Here is a 17298-nt window from a genome sequence, read left to right as displayed (position 1 = left end):
AAGAGCCAGGGAGGAGCTCTTTCAGGCAGAAACGACCAATGCACCAAATGTCTGAGACCAAAAGCATAATAGTAAAACAAAATCTTGGGGAGACCTAACCCACCTTTGTCAATTGGCCTGTATAACTTGTTAGAATGCATCCGAGGATGTTTACCATTCCAAATTAAGGATTTAGCTATACTATCAAATTATTTAAAATAAAAGAGGGGAACTTCAATGGAGAGAGACTGTAATGGGTAGTTACATTTTGGAATACAATTCATTTTTATAACATTAACCTTCCCAATCATAGATAAATGTAATGAAGCCCACCTGTCCACATCACTCAAACCTTTTTATTAAAGGGTCAAAATTATATTTGACTAAATCACATAAATTTGCTGGGAATAAAATACCCAAATACTTAATGCCCTGTTTGGGCCACTGAAAGGCACCTGGCTGAAAAGCTATTACTGGGCAGTACACTGTCAGAGCCAAAGCTTCAGATTTAGACCAATTAACTCTGTATCCTGAGAATTTAGAAAAGGAATTGATAATTCTGTGAAGGCAAGGCATAGATCTAGTGGGGTCGGAGACGAATAATAAAATATCATCTGCATAAAGCAAAAGTTTATGCGCCACAACTCCCGCCACCACCCCTGGAAAATCATTTTCCTTTCTTATCGCGGCTGCTAATGGTTCTAGGGCAAGACAGAACAGTAATGGGGAAAGAGGGCAACCTTGCCGGGTTCCCCTACCCAGAGTAAAATAATCTGAAATTAATCCATTCGTTTGTACCACCGCTACCGGGTGTCTATAAAGTAACTTAATCCATCCAATAAAAGTATTCCTGAACCCATATATTTCTAAAATCTTAAAAAGATAATCCCATTCTACCATATCAAACGCCTTTTCGGCATCAAGTGAAATGGCAGCGACCGGAGTCTGATCATTCGCCACTGACCACATGATATTAATGAAACGCCTAATGTTATCAGAAATGCTGCGACCCTGAATAAACCCCACCTGATCTATATGTATAAGAGATGTCATAACTTTACTTAATCGTTTAGCCAGAATTTTTGACAATATTTTAACGTCTAGCTGGATCAGGGAAATTGGACGGTAACTCTAACACTTGCTTGGATCTTTGTCCTTTTTAAGAATCAGACTGATCCGGGCTTGTATCATGGTTGGCGGAAGCTTTCCATTCTTTAAGATTCTGTATAAAATTCTAACATAAGTGGAGCAAGTTCTGTAGCATAAGATCTAAATAATTCAGCGGCAAAGCCATCTGGCCCCGGAGCATCGCCTGTAGGCAAGGCCTTAATTACCTTGTCAAGCTCCTCCAAGGTTATCTCAGATATGGCCGATATATTGGCGCATAGCTACTTTGCATGGCCATGGACCTGGAAATATCAGGGGATTTTAAAATTGGGATTTTCAAGCCTAGAAAAGTCATGGAAATGATAAAATTAGGGCTGTAAATCCGAATTAATTACCTGATGTGGCAATTAATCAGTGGAATGAATCGCATATCAGTATTTGGTTAGGCCCCCAAATAAAGATAATTTAACATAATAATAACGTAAATAATCTTAAATATATAATAAACAATTCAGATTATTGAAATATAGGCTGTTATGCTATATGACAATTTAAGCATTGATTAGACTATACAGAAATTGGCTTTTTTTCTTTTCTTTTTTTTAATAAATGTATTTATATTTTCATATCTTTGACATCTTTTCCAAGTACAGTATTTATTTTTATAATCCTATTTTTATATTATGACACACTGAGGAAGTCCATGAGGCCGTAAAGGAGTCCTGTTCATTTTGTTTTTGAGACTGTTTAAGGTTTGTGGATCTACACCCTGAACTGGTAGAGCGCAGTGATTCCATTTCTTTGACTGCAGATAAACCTATTATTGACCTACTCTAGATAGTAATCCATTTTCAAGTGAGTTCATCAGTCTCTCACAGGTTGCGCTTTACACGCATAAAGACTGTTTAAGGGGCCTGGGTAGCTCAGCGAGTATTGACGCTGACTACCACCCCTGGAGTCACAAGTTCGAATCCAGGGTGTGCTGAGTGACTCCAGTCAGGTCTCCTAAGCATCAAATTGGCCCAGTTGCTAGGGAGGGTAGAGTCACATGGGGTAACCTCCTCGTGGTCGCGATTAGTTGTTCTCGCTCTCAGTGGGGCGGGTGGTAAGTTATGCGTTGATCGCGGAGAGTAGCATGAGCCTCCACATGCTGGGAGTCTCCGCATGTCATGCACAACGAACCACGTGATAAGATGTGTGGATTGACTGTCTCATAAGCGGAGGCAACTGAGACTTGTCCTCCGTCACCCAGACTGAGGTGAGTAACCACGCCACCTCGAGGACCTGCTAAGTAGTGGGATTTGGGCATTCCAAAATGGGGAGAAAAGGGGATACAATTTTTGTTTTTGTTTTTTTAAAGACTGTTTAGCCCAAGATGGACCACTTGTATTTAAATGAATGGAACTGGAATATTTTTTTTAAAACCCTATCCATTTATCAAGAAGAACTGGAAAGGTAACGGAAATTGAATGTTTGGGAATCCTGTTGTTTGTTTTTTTGCATGCCATTTAGGGGTGTTTTTTTTGTTTTTTGTAATGGATTATACCACAATGACCAGCTATTATTCCAGTCTAATTAGAATTAATTCAAGTAATAGTATGGCAGTCTCCATGAACAGTTGTACAGAAAATTCCAGAAAAAAAAATGTTTAGGCTTTGATCAGAATTCCTGCCTATCCAAAAGTACTATCTAAGTACTGATTATTTCACAGACATTACTCAAAGTTCTGTTCATAAATATGTACTTTACTTACTGAATATTTTTCAAAGACTTATCACTAACCTGTCAAACACTAGCTAGTGATTAGATCTTTTTCCTAAAGCACTCCGTGTACAAGATACCATAACTTTGTTAAAAAAAGAAATAAACCTTTGTGGCCTTACTCCTGGAAATTGCGTTGCACCAGCCATTCAGATTGGAACTGGCAGTTTCAGTCAGTGCTGAAATACAATATGCATGTGGTTTTGGACCAGGTTGTAAGAAATGGATTTCATACAGGTTTTATTTGGATAAATGAAAAAAATTGCTGCCTGTCTGAAAGCGCCATTCTTGTAGACCAAGGGTTTTCAAACCTTTCAATGCCAAGGACCCCCCAAGCCTTGCGACAGACCCCTTTCCTTAAATACAAAAGCTGGTTCATGGGTATATTTTCATGTATAAAGACCTAGTTTTACTGTGTGAGAAAAATAGTATGATATTATAAAGATAAAAACTTTGCGGTCCCCCTGAGTGTTCCCGGACCCCAGTTCGAAAAACCCCTGTTATAGACAAAACTTGAATGGATTCCTTTATCTGAGCGGTACAATACTTGGTGACTTTTTCTCCATTTGCCATCTAAACACACAAATGTTTTTTGAACTGATAATCCAAGTGGTCTTTAAAAAAAAAAAAAACTGACACCTTTACTGTTCACGGTCAAAATTGACCGACCATAGGAAACAAATAGCAAAGACTAAAACACGGAGCAATTTTTCTTTCTTTCTTTCTTTTTTTTAAATACAATCTATAAACCAGCCACAATATAGAACAAACACACAGGAATAAAGGGATGGGCTTTAAAACATGCAGAGTGCAAAACTTGCACACACACACAAACACAAAAATGAACTGGTGACACTATAATGCAGAGCAATTATTTTATATATATATATATATATATATATATATATATATATATATATATATATATATATATATATATATATATATATATATATATATATACACTATATTGCCAAAAGTATTCGCTCACCCATCCAAATAATTGAATTCAGGTGTTCCAATCACTTCCATGGCCACAGGTGTATAAAATGAAGCACCTAGGCATGCAGACTGCTTCTACAAACATTTGTGAAAGAATGGGCCACTCTCAGGAGCTCAGTGAATTCCAGCGTGGTACTGTGATAGGATGCCACCTGTGCAACAAGTCCAGTCGTGAAATTTCCTCGCTACTAAATATTCCACAGTCAACTGTCAGTGGTATTATAACAAAGTGGAAGCGATTAGGAATGACAGAAACTCAGCCACGAAGTGGTAGGCCACGTAAAATGACAGCGCGGGGTCAGCGGATGCTGAGGTGCATAGTGCGCAGAGGTCGCCAACTTTCTGCAGAGTCAATCGCTACAGACCTCCAAAGTTCATGTGGCCTTCAGATTAGCTCAAGAAGAGTGCATAGAGAGCTTCATGGAATGGGTTTCCATGGCCGAGCAGCTGCATCCAAGCCATACATCACCAAGTACAATGCAAAGCATCGGATGCAGTGGTGTAAAGCACGCCGCCACTGGACTCTAGAGCAGTGGAGACGCGTTCTCTGGAGTGACGAATCACGCTTCTCCATCTGGCAATCTGATGGACGAGTCTGGGTTTGGCGGTTGCCAGGAGAACGGTACTTGTCTGACTGCATTGTGCCAACTGTGAAGTTTGGTGGAGGAGGGATTATGGTGTGGGGTTGTTTTTCAGGAGCTGGGCTTGGCCCCTTAGTTCCAGTGAAAGGAACTCTGAATGCTTCAGCATACCAAGAGATTTTGGACAATTCCATGCTCCCAACTTTGTGGGAACAGTTTGGGGATGGCCCCTTCCTGTTCCAACATGACTGCACACCAGTGCACAAAGCAAGGTCCATAAAGACATGGATCAGCGAGTTTGGTGTGGAAGAACTTGACTGGCCTGCACAGAGTCCTGACATCAACCCAATAGAGCACCTTTGGGATGAATTTGAGCGAAAACTGTGAGCCAGGCCTTCTCGTCCAACATCAGTGTCTGACCTCACAAATGCGCTTCTGGAAGAATGGTCATAAATTCCCATAAACACACTCCTAAACCTTGTGGAAAGCCTTCCCAGAATAGTTGAGGCTGTTATAGCTGCAAAGGGTGGGCCGGCGTCATATTAAACCCTATGGATTAAGAATGGGATGTCACTTAAGTTCATATGCGTCTAAAGGCAGGTGAGCGAATACTTTTGGCAATATAGTGTATATATATATATATATATATATAATGTAATTTAAGATTTTTAAAAAACTTAAAGATTTGTTTTTAATAAAATCTTTAAATCAGCCACAATGCAGAACACACACCTACACAGAAATGAGGTGGTGAGACCATAACACACTCACAATACAGAACACGTGCATGCGCGCGCGTGCACACACAGAGAAATAAATGGCTGAGACTGAAGCCTGGTTTATACTTTGGAAGAAGCAGAACTTTTTTTCTCTTGGGCGAACAAATGCACCTTCGGCGAATGCAGCAGGCATTTATACTTAAGCACGGCATCATTTTAAAATGTGTTAGTTTAGGGTGATGTCACGGTGTTTAACATACTGTTACAGCCACAAGTAAAGCCATGCAGGTTTTTCTCTCCTTGGACCAGCACTTTTAGCGCTGTGTTGCTTCTTTGCTTTATTAAACTTGTCACGGCCCCTTCCACTTTCAAAAACTCCAATCTCTCTCTACTCATTTGTCATGGCCGCACTATCTTTGTAGAGTTTGTGTTGCAAATCATGTAAAAAAGGTGTACTTCCGCACAATCTCTGAGAGACCGGCTTCAAAGTTATCCAGTTAAAGACCGTAACCAAGGTAACTTCTCAGCTGGCACACGCGATTGCAAATAAGAAGTGTCACGTCCAAATCACACCTACGATTGTTTTAACCAATCGTCAGTGCTCTTCGACCAGCCGAGTTCTCCTAGATCAAGAATTTCAGAGATGTGTGCGAACAGGAGAAATCTCACCAAACGAACACATTGGCAGAACATAAACGTCACTGCATTTCGTCATCATTTGTTGGTGAACCAAGCAAAGTCTGTTCGCCCAGTAAGTATAAATTAGCCTTAATACAGCCAGAAGGCAGAACACAGAACACAACACACATACACCTACACACTGCATTGTGGCTGATTTATAGATTTTATTTTGACAATATACTACATAATTGCTCCGTGTTGATGTATTCTTTTTGTAACAACATGGTCAGGTTTAGCTGTAAGCATAATGTGACATTATTGCTAAAAACAAACAAACTGACACTTCAAAACAATAAAAAAAAAAAAAGAAAATGCTGACCTTTTGAAAAATAATAGTTTGATAATGTCTAAATATATATCCAAATGCATAACTTGTGGTGAAATTTAGAGTTACTACACTGTAGGTGGCTGCAGCCATCTACTGGCTATTATGGTCAAAACATGAGTCTTTTTTTTTTAAACCAGATGACAGTAGTTTGCCCCTTATACATGACATGTTCTCATGTTTTCTTCATTTTTCAACTTATAGATGTGTAGGTTTTTATTGTAGTGAAATTACATATATTGTCTTATTTGCATATGCAAATGAATGGTGAAATTGAGAAATGTACATGTAAATAAAATCTAAATAGCATAAATTCCCCAAAAAGTCTATAATTTTATTGTCATTATTGCAGGGAATAAGACATTTTATTTCTTTAAAAAAAATAAATGGTTTGGTCAAAAATGACCACAAACAGCAAAGCGGCCAGTCTGTCTGAGAATAGCAGGTTTAAACATTTGCAAGTGTGCTTGGGCCATGTTACCTGACTAGTGTATTTCCCAGACTGCTGAAATAATAAACAAATAGGCCAGTGTCATATTTCTCTTTACAGATCACTAAGAAGCCTCCAGTGTCAACAGCTGGACCAATGATCACAAAGCTCATCATCACAAAGGCCCTGAACAATAAAGGACTAACCAATCCAGCTTCAGTGGCTCCTGTAGTTACTGGTAATCTGCTTTCTATATACCAACGTGAAAAAGATTTGTTTCTGATTATGTTTATGCCGATGTGCAACACTTATAAACAACTAAACAAATGGCATAAGTGTGATGTTTGCATCCAGGTATCTTGTTGTGAATCTTAAAGCCTTCCTTCTTTCTTCAGGACGGGTTGTTACCCAGAGTTCTACAGGAACTTCACCACGCACCATTACCATTGGCGAGACGGTCAGCACTGTGCCACAGAATGTGTCTGGCAACAGCAAAGTCGCCATCTCACCTCTCAAGTCTCCCAGCAAGGTTGGTTTAAATTTGAGAAAAGAGTCGATTCAAACTTGAAGTCAAGATTACTTTTTGTGTCTTTGTATTGTTGCCAGTTTTCTTTCTATGATTGTCCTCCTACGCATTCTGATGTCTCTTCCTCATATTCTCTGTGTAGCTGACGGTTGTTTCAGTGGCCAGTCAGTCGCCAAACTCTCCGCAGAAGTCTGTGACTCTGCCGCTCAACGTGGCTCTAGGCCAACAGATTCTCGCTGTTCAACAGTCTGCTGCCACCTCTCCAGCTAAAGCAGGAACCAGCCAGTCCACTGCACAGGTGAAAATAACACTCACTACCTTAAAGGAACTGTTCACCCAAAAATGAATATTTAGATGTGGGAATTACAAGCAAGGCTTACAAGAACACTACATGTTAACTACATATTTTTCTGCTGTCTTCCATCTCCAGGCAGTAAAGCCAGTGCAGGCGGTTACGATAGGAGGGGTGGGCACATCTCACTTTAAGACCATCATCCCCCTTGCCACGCCACCCAACGTACAGCAGATCCAGGTGCCAGGCAGTCGCTTCCATTATGTGCGTCTGGTTACGGCCACCACTGGCAGCAGCACTGCACAGACGGGCGCCAGCACCAACACCAATCCTTCCATCCAACCAGGTAGAGCCTACAGTTCACTAGCACAGCGATTAGAAGGGCTTTGTTTAGAATAGCATACTACTTTCTGTAATATAGTATATATAATGTGCACAGTAGTGTTGTCAAAAATACCGGTACTTCGGTATCAAGTCGATACTAAAATAAATAAGATATAACGATACCAGTGTTTCTGCAGTACCAGTAGTACTGAGCACCCACTCTGTCCGGTACTAGTGCGCAATATGACTGACACACAACTGCTTTAAAATGCTCACAGGCTTCTTGTGAATGCGTGCTCTGTTACTCCTTTTACACTGAAGTGGACAATCAAATTAAAATCGTGAGATGTCCTAGTGTGTTTTTATTAAACTGCTGAAGGCTGCAATCTTAGTGTGGAAGACTAATGTATAAATCTGACCACTCATACCCTGGAAACTCCACAGACATTGAGAATAATTCACGTTGTATCAGATGACAGAGCAAAGCACCAATCCACTGTAAAGTGCTTATTACATGTAGACTGTATATTTATATAATTAAATCACAGCATTTGCGGCATAATTCCAACTAAACTTTATTTATATAGCATTTAAAACAACAGATTTGACCAAAGTGCTTCAAAATAATAACATTTTAAACACAACATTTCAAAATTACCACGTACACAAAACACCAGTAATCTAAAATACAAACACTCCAAACTGTGTCCTACATTTCATTTGTCAGACTCAAAGGTCGATTTCAGACGTAACTTAAAAGTCTTCAGTGATCACACTGTACCATGTTGCGAACTGTTTATCCGGAAAAGTGAAGCTTCTGGCAAAAAACACACGTCATAATAAAAGCACGATAACTGTTATAGTTAAAAGTTAGATAACTGAAATTGTGACAGAAATATATTACAACTGTATAGTAAATGTAATATTCACTGTTGTAGTAGTAATAATAATAAGTAAGCAATATATCACAAGACTGCTATTAAATAAAAATTTTGGGGAAAAAATGCAATATGTTGAAAAGTTCTATTCACTTGTTAAAAGTTTTAAAATTAATTGATTAGACACCATTTTGATGATGAAATTAAATTAAACTTCAAAACATTGAGTTCTGGAAAATAATAATAATTAATACAATAATTATTTAATTATTAAAAATAACTAAACTGGTGTGTTCAATAGCACATTATCAAATTAGCTTATTTCTGCTGTGGTATTGAAATTGGTATTGAGAACCATGAAATTTCACTGGTATCGGTACCGACTACTGACATTTTGGTACCGTGACAACACTAGTGCACAATATGTAAATTTTCTATATGATGTACTACATTTGCCAAAATGTCCAGTGTACAGTACAACACATACTGTGCAGAATACTGTATCCTACGATGCATACAATTTCTAATGAGACGAATGAACTGGAAGTAATATCAGATTTTCAACATCTCTTTTTTTTGGCTAATTATTTGATCGGACTGCAAAAAGACATTTGTACTCAAAATTTGATGAAAAATGAAAAATAACAGTCTTTTTTCCAAGATTATAATTGGAAGCCACTTACATGCAACGCGACCAGGTCATGCATGTGTGAATTAAGAACATCTGATAACCTGTGTAGTAACTGTTGTGTTGTTTTCAAAGCCAAACCTGTGATGATGAATGCCGCGGTACGGATGTCTGTACCTATCGTTCCGGCACAGACTGTCAAACAGGTACACAGTGAAACACCTGCACTGCTGTAGTCCAGTTCTTTACACATACAGTTAAACAATGATGACATGTTCCAGTTTGTCAGGATTTGGGCTGTCAAGATACCAACATTTCAGGAGTGAACACCAACACCAGTGAAATACCACTGCAAAAACTAATATTCTGTTGAACACACAATATTTAAAAAGCAAAATATTAATATAAACATTAACAAATATAAAATAATGATAATAATAATTAAAAAAAATGGCAAGCAATAGAACAAATTAAAACAATAGAACAATGATACAAATTAAACCATGTTTGTAGTTTTTCAGGTATTTTACAGCAGTATGGGGTAGAGGTCGACGATAGTGGATTTTGCCGATAACTATAACTAATGTGGTTGGGAAAGGCTGATTTGGTGCATAACGCGGGACTTGAAAGTATAAACAAGCCTGAAAAACACGGGGACTCTTATTTTGAAATGATGAGAGACATGGCACTGTTACAATGCTCTACAGTATATTAAAGGGATAGTTCACCCAAAAATGAAAATTCTCCCATCATTTACTTACCCTCATGATATCCCAGGTGTGTATGACATACTTTCTTCAGCAGAATACATTTGAAGAAAAATATCTCAGCTCAGTAGGTCCTTAAAATGCAAGTGAATGGAGATTTCTCTTTTGAAGCTCCAAAAATCACAAAGTCAGCATAAACGTTATCCATACGACTCCAGTGGTTAAATTAATGTCTTCTAAAGTGATACGATCACTTTTGGTGTGAAAAAGAACCAATATTTAAGTACTTTTTAACTATAATCCAACGCTTCCGGTAAGCTTCATGATAGGGTGGAGATCACACGGTCTCTCGTGTGACGTATTACCGTTGCCATGATACGTACGTAATCTCACATTCTCCTCTCGGTTGAGACATCCAGGATAAGCACACAAACGCACCATTGTGAGTAAAGAAACAGATAAATACAGATCTAAACCAAAACCAACCAAGAGACTGTACAGCGTTCCTCCTCACTTATAAAAAGCGCTGCTCTTCCATGTGTGTCGCACGTGCATCAGTTCTCGCATGTTTCACGTCCCAATGCGATTACGTCACACGCATACCACTGCTGACCGGAAGGATGATTTAGATTTTTAAAAAGTACTTAAATATAGATCTTTTTCACACCAAAAACGATCGTGTTTCTTTAGAAGACATTAATTTAACAGCTGGAGTCATATGGATGACGTTTATGCAGACTGTTTCTGATTTTTGGAGCTTCAAAAGAGAATCCTCCATTCACTTGCATTTTAAGGACCTACTGAGCTGAGATATTTTTCTGTTTTTCTTCAAATGTGTTCAAATGTATCATTCAAGAATTTGCTCATTTGTAGTTCAATTCAGACAATCTAACATGGATTCATTTATCCAAAAAGATTGTCGTGGTGATTTACACACACCGATGTAGTATGTGCTGTAACCTTTTGATGGATTTAATACATTGAAATGTCTCTGGTTCAGTAAGGTTTTTTTATTTTTATTCTGATGCACAGGTGATAACCAAACCCTTGACGTCAGCAGCCCAGGTGGTCACTACCAGTCAGACTTCCCAGCGTCTCATCATGCCAGCCACACATCTTCCACAGATCCAGCCCAACCTTACCAACCTGCCCCCGGGCACTATGCTTGCCCCGGCACATGGCTCCGGAAACATGGGATATGCAGTGTTGCCCGCCCCATACGTTACACAGGTCTGTATGTCTACCAGGTCAGTTGATGTAGCCGTCACTTGCCCAATAGAACACAGCAGTATTTTTACTGGAAGTAAAAACCCCATTCATTTTTTCTCATAGATTAGTTGATAATTAACTATAACTTATAAACATTTAAAGAAAGACCTACACTGAGCGTATCAAATTGTGCTTAACATAAAATGTATCATTTTTTGTTGGAGGCCAGTGAGTTCAGGCCAGCATTCAGGCTCGACCGGGTCAACTGAATACATCTGTATTGTTGAGCCCTTTTAAATGTCAGTCAGCAGAGGCGTCGCTAGAGCCCCTAATGATTCTGGTCTAGCCCCGAATGTTTTCTGTTCAGAACTCGCATGAAAACTAGGCATCAGCTGCGCAGATGCGTCTTTCAGATCAACTGCCCAGGTGTTGTTGAGTGGATTCAGGATTCATATTCATCTCACGTTCGGCACGTTATAAGCGCTAAATGAACTTCTTATCTGAAAGGCACATTTATGCTGCATGATTAAAGACTGTTTTTCACATGAGCTTGGCGTGAGCCATCACAGTGCCACTGACGCACATGAAGTGATCTGCTCTTCTCCGTTCTACTGTATTCCTGGTGCGTGCGCGTCAACCTGGGATGAAGGGTAACACAGAGCGGATTACTTACACAAGTGAAACCGGACTTCCATCAATATCACAGCGCAGATGACAAAATTGATGCGACCTATTTGATTTCTGCTGAGAACTTTCTAGTTTTAAGCGCTGTGGAGGAAGTCAAACCTCTTGAACAGACAATTGTAAACATTGTAAACAGCACTGAGGAGGAAAAGTGAGGTTAAGTTTTTCAAGTTACACATCCGCTTACTAAAATGTATCACGATTTTACAGCAGTAACAGTAAATGTGGTATTTTGATTTAAAATGTTAATGAGTAGGCGATGTTGTAGTTTTTTATGAAAGAATCTATTTGTAGGAATTTATTAGACTTCAATTTTATTACAACTGTGGCAGTTGTAGTTAAAGTTTTTAAATGTGTTCAGCCTGCTTTTTCTTCATAACAAATACAATAATTATTTTTTATTTTTATGAAACACTAGCTAGATTGACCTAACCACATTTATGAGAAGACATCCATGGTCTAACCTCTGCTTACAGTATATGGCATTGCACTGTAAATAAGGCCAAGTACATAATTGACTTTGAAGGCTGGACCTCCAAGACTTATGGACAAATTATGGACAAAGTTTTCCTCCTTTGTAATACATGTTCTGTTTGAATGATGTTTGATAAATAATAATAATAATACAAAAAATAATTAAGTCATTAAGAGCCTGATGAAAGGAAAACAATACATGTTGGAAATGGAGTAGGAAACAAAAATTTTCACAAGCACAGTCCAATCTCAGTTAAGTAGTCTACTCATAGGTACAGTCAGACTATTATAACTAGTCCTACAATAAGGAACTATTCCTAATAAGTCCAAACTACTAGTTCAAATAAGGTGTTGATAAGCATCCTAAACAGATGCTTAGGCGATATATAAATCACTCAGCACTGGGATCCTTCAGGTACCTATCATGTAAATTCTATGGTATATATCAAAATACCATAATATTACCATTACTTTACCATGGTACTGTTACAGCTGGCTGCTTTTTTTGAAGGTCACTGTGAGAAACTTCGACAACGTCATGTTGCTCCAAAAGTCACGTGAATAATGAAAGGCTAGAAACACCCTTTGAATGTGGAAAACAAAGTATAGGCTAGGCATTCTCTTATTATTATTTTCATTCATTTTGAACATCTTTTTAAATACTTTGGTTTGCATGTTTATTTTCTATACATTAATGGCTTATAATTTTAATGTGTGGATACCCTAAGCCCCTAATGTGTTAAAATCTTAGAGACGCCCGTCAGTCAGTGAAGGAACAGGATGTGTATGTTCGGTTTTTTTTGTGTGAGTGTCTCACCTTGCTGGTTCCCACAGATCTCCCAGCCTGCGTTTGTGACTTTGACCAGCAGCTCCACCTTCTCAACAGCTGCACCCATACAGACACAAGCCAGGCTTTCTCTCAATGGGTACATTTAACAAACATCAACACTGTTCGCCTATGCTTTAAGACCAAACTCTGTTTCTTCTGTTATTACTAATCCACAACACATTTTATGATGGAACTCATTCATAAGCCTACAGGTTTCATTCTGTTTGTGTTTCTTTACAGTTTATCATCGTCTGAAGCAACTTCTAGGCAGAGAAAACCTTGTAACTGTACGCGATCCCAATGTCTGAAATTGTATGTATTTTACAGCATTTGTTTCCATTCATTGAAATGTGAAAACAGCCCACATTAACGATGTAATTAGCTGCTACAGTTGGCAAGCATTTTCATAGTTTTCAGATCAGTGTCATGCGATATTACGACAACTTCTATTTTAACAGCCTGCAATTCAGTTCTCTTACTGTCAAATTAACCCACATGGACATTCTTTAATTCTCTCCTGGCAAGCGTTGGTATATCTGTTTTCAACAATTTTGGCCAAGAGAATTTTGGCCTTGTCGGTTTGCTAATATATATATATGTAATAGGGCCGTAATTCAATTATTTTCATGACATGCCGATTAATTCATAGAATATATAACTATTTACTGAGAAAGGCTCTCAAATATACATAACTCAATATAAATAATACTTAATAATTTTAATATTTATAAATATAACATGAAAGGCCTATAATAAATGTAATATTTCAGATTGAAATATGTTGCATTATTGTGGCAGATTAGTAAAGAATTGATTAGACAATACAAAAAGTGGCTTTAGAAGTCAATATATGGTTGTTTTATTTTTATATCGTTGAACAAGCCATGTTCAATCTGTCCTTTTGAAGCATCTAACTGATTTTCAGCATCATAAACGCTGCATTTACAGAACGCTGTGTGAAGTTAAAAGTAGATATAACTATCCATGCATTCTAAAAGGGATAAATCACCCTCTTGAATGGACACTTTTTAGGGAGAACAATCATGATAGTAATGCTGTAATATCGCTTCAAACTGCATTTTCAATAAGAATGACTTAAAAAGGGAGTTTCAAATTACCCTTATTTTTGAGCCCCACACCTTTTAGCCCTCCAAAGCTCTCACGGGTGGTGCTAAAGTCTACGAAGGGGCGGGGGGGCTGGGTAGCTCAGCGAGTAAAGACGCTGATTACCACCCCTGGAGTTCGCGAGTTCGAATCCCAGGGCGTGCTGAGTGACTCCAGCCAGGTCTCCTAAGCAACCAAATTGGCCCGGTTGCTAGGGAGGGTAGAGTCACATGGGGTAACCTCCTTGTGGTCACTATAGTGTGGTTCGCTCTTGGTGGGGCGCGTGGTGAGTTGTGCGTGGATGGCGTGAAGCCTCTACACAAGCAATGTCTCCACAGTAATGCGCTCAACAAGCCACATGATAAGATGCGCGGGTTGATGATCTCAGGCTTGGAGGCAACTGAGATTCGTCCTCCGCCACCCAGATTGAGGCGAGTCATTACGCCACCACAAAGACTTAGAGTGCATTGAGAATTGGGCATTTCAAATTGGGGAGAAAAAGGGGAGAAAATCAAAAAGAAAAAAAAAGTCTAGAAGGGAATAGGGAGGATCACTTCTGAATGGAAAGCACCCTTTGAAAAACCGCCATCTCATTCTGTGTCTGCGCTGCTTGTGAGGTTTGTTGAGGTGCGCTGAACTGCCCCCTACTGATGTGCCTTGTAATAACACATGTACTTTAAACTCTCCCTTAAACCTTAACCAGGGGGGTGCTATTTCGAGAATTTGTTTTCACTTAAAATGTTAAAGTTCCCATTTACATTGGTCATTCAAATTAGGTATGGTTTGACAGTTTAGAATCTGTACTTTTCAGTGAATAACATTACTTTTGCATTTATGTTACACAAAATAATGGCTGAAAACATTTGCATCACAAATTAGCGCCCCTAGAGGTAATCGAGTAGAAATATTAATTTGAATATAAAAGTCTTTCACATGGCACTTAAATGGACATTTAATATCATATATCAAATGAAAACTCTCATTCTCAGGAATATGACTGTACAGTTTATTTCGTTTGCCTTAATACCATAGTTTGAAAGATTTTCAAAAGAATCACTAAATGAAATATGATTTATGTAAGTCATAAAATACATTTGTCTCTTATGCAACGATTATTGCTGCTGTAAGCCTCAAATAGCTAAAAACTTTATATCTGCTTTTACCTTAGGCAGTTGTCTAAAAAAATGAGCCATTTTTTACTTGTCTATGAGCTTGATTGGCTGAATAATCCAATGTTATATCTTAAATGTCCAGAACAAAATATGCCATCCAGCAGAAAAAGCATGATAAATCCTCATAAAAATATATCTATAGATATAAATATAAAATATTGACTATTAATGATAAAATGTTATATATCAACACAAGGATGAGGATCTCAGCTTTCTAATGACACCTAGATAGAGCTTGTAGTCCACTCAGAGGCTGAGATATTCAATGAAACGATGAGGGTGGTGCATAAACTGAAAATTAGACTGAACGTCTATGGACGAGCACATCTGTGAGGGCTAAAATGCATTAGAGCGCCACCTATATTTCCGATCTGTATATTGTGATGGAATGCATTAGAGGGAAAAAAATACAAATGTTTAGCACTTGCTGCCATCTAGTGGAACAAAATAAGACGTTTCAAGGTGAGAGAGAGTGAACCAAACCAGAATTAAATGCTTACAAATTTGGGGGACAAAAAAAAAAAAAAGAGAATTAAAAAAAATCTGTTTATCATAAGATTGTAAACACATACAATATTATTTATGAATAATTGGAGGCTTTTTTAATTATTATTATTTGGGGGGTTTTCTGAAAAAATTAGACCAATTTTTTGCATTTAGTCCACAGTGTGTGTGAATTGTGAGCTTTTAAATTTGAATGTGAAAAATTGCATGTGGCAGCCCAAATATGCATCAGAGTTAAATTACTTGGATGGTAGGAAAATATATACTTTTATTATGGAATTTATGCACTGGACAGGGCATTTATTGCGTTCATGTTTTTAACGTTATTTTTTATATTATTAATTATATGAAAAATAACGTTAAATAAATGAACGCAATTAATCATGTCCCCGACCTGTATGTAAATTTCGTTCTAAAATATATAATGTTCTTACCATCGGAGCAAATCAGCTTGATGTACCACATTTATGCAGTAGGGAGCAGTCAGCACTCCAGCTGTACAGGCAACACGCCTTTTCAAACCAACGAGAAGCTCGGTCTTCCCCTGCTCAATGACAGCTGTCAGAGCACAACAGAATGCAGGGATCTCGAGTGGTTATTAAACATTTTAAAACTGTTTAATTTGACAGCATCCTAAAAACAGTGCTTATGACTAGAGGCACTGAAAACTAGTGAGATGCTTCAAAAGCAGCTGTCTAACGCATGAGTACAAAGACCAACAATTTAAATAAAAGAGCAGAGGGAAGTATTGTTTAATGATATGGATATAAAACAAACTATGTTTTCACTTTTAAAACCACTTTTGTATTGTCTAAATGCTTTATGATGTAATGTATTTGAATTATCTGAATTATAATTTTCAATAGGCCTAAATATTATAGTTATAATTATTTTAACTATTCTAAATTATCTGTATTTGGGAGTCTTTCTCAGTAAATATTGGCCTGCGATTAACTACGATTAATTTGATTTAATTAATTGGCACATCGTGTAATTAATTTGATTAAATCTTATCTGATTGCCATCCCTAATATGTACATTTATTCCAAAACAAAATAATACCTGAATTTACACAAATTATCCTTTTCATACAATGGTCCAATACAATATAAATGATGGGCTTTTTCCAATTTTTTCCAGATCGGTTGGTTATTTTCTTTTAAAGCCGCCTGTAATTGACAAAGTTTAAAGTGCTTGTGATTTTAAATTATTTTAAATGTCTCTTCTCCACAGGTACTGTGATTGCTTTGCTAATGGGGAGTTCTGTAATAACTGCAACTGTGTTCATTGCTTCAACAACCTTGATCATGAGAGTGAGAGACTCAAGGCCATCAAGGTAACACATTAATGACTTTCATTGCTCCATAGAGCTCCATTGTCTT

At 37.9% G+C, this 17298-nt stretch overlaps 1 protein-coding gene across 2 annotated transcripts in view; it reads left to right on the top strand.

Moving 5' to 3' along the window:
• Nucleotides 1-17298, top strand: part of LOC127433050 (protein lin-54 homolog) — a 36143-nt gene that overhangs the window by 5583 nt on the left and 13262 nt on the right. Inside the window, exons 3-11 of one of the 2 annotated variants that reach the window (XM_051684674.1) lie at nt 6706-6823; nt 6981-7114; nt 7254-7409; nt 7542-7749; nt 9369-9439; nt 10973-11170; nt 13142-13233; nt 13377-13448; nt 17150-17252. In XM_051684674.1, coding sequence (XP_051540634.1) covers nt 6706-6823; nt 6981-7114; nt 7254-7409; nt 7542-7749; nt 9369-9439; nt 10973-11170; nt 13142-13233; nt 13377-13448; nt 17150-17252 — 1152 coding nt within the window. Of the gene's footprint in view, nt 1-6705; nt 6824-6980; nt 7115-7253; nt 7410-7541; nt 7750-9368; nt 9440-10972; nt 11188-13141; nt 13234-13376; nt 13449-17149; nt 17253-17298 lie in introns of both variants that reach the window. The other variant, XM_051684675.1, reaches the window with a different exon arrangement.

Source organism: Myxocyprinus asiaticus, chromosome 42 (genome assembly GCF_019703515.2).
Source record: "Myxocyprinus asiaticus isolate MX2 ecotype Aquarium Trade chromosome 42, UBuf_Myxa_2, whole genome shotgun sequence".
NCBI classification, from domain to species: domain Eukaryota; kingdom Metazoa; phylum Chordata; class Actinopteri; order Cypriniformes; family Catostomidae; genus Myxocyprinus; species Myxocyprinus asiaticus.
The sequence above is the reverse complement of the archived record's forward strand: the minus strand, read 5'-3'. Positions and strand labels throughout refer to the sequence as shown.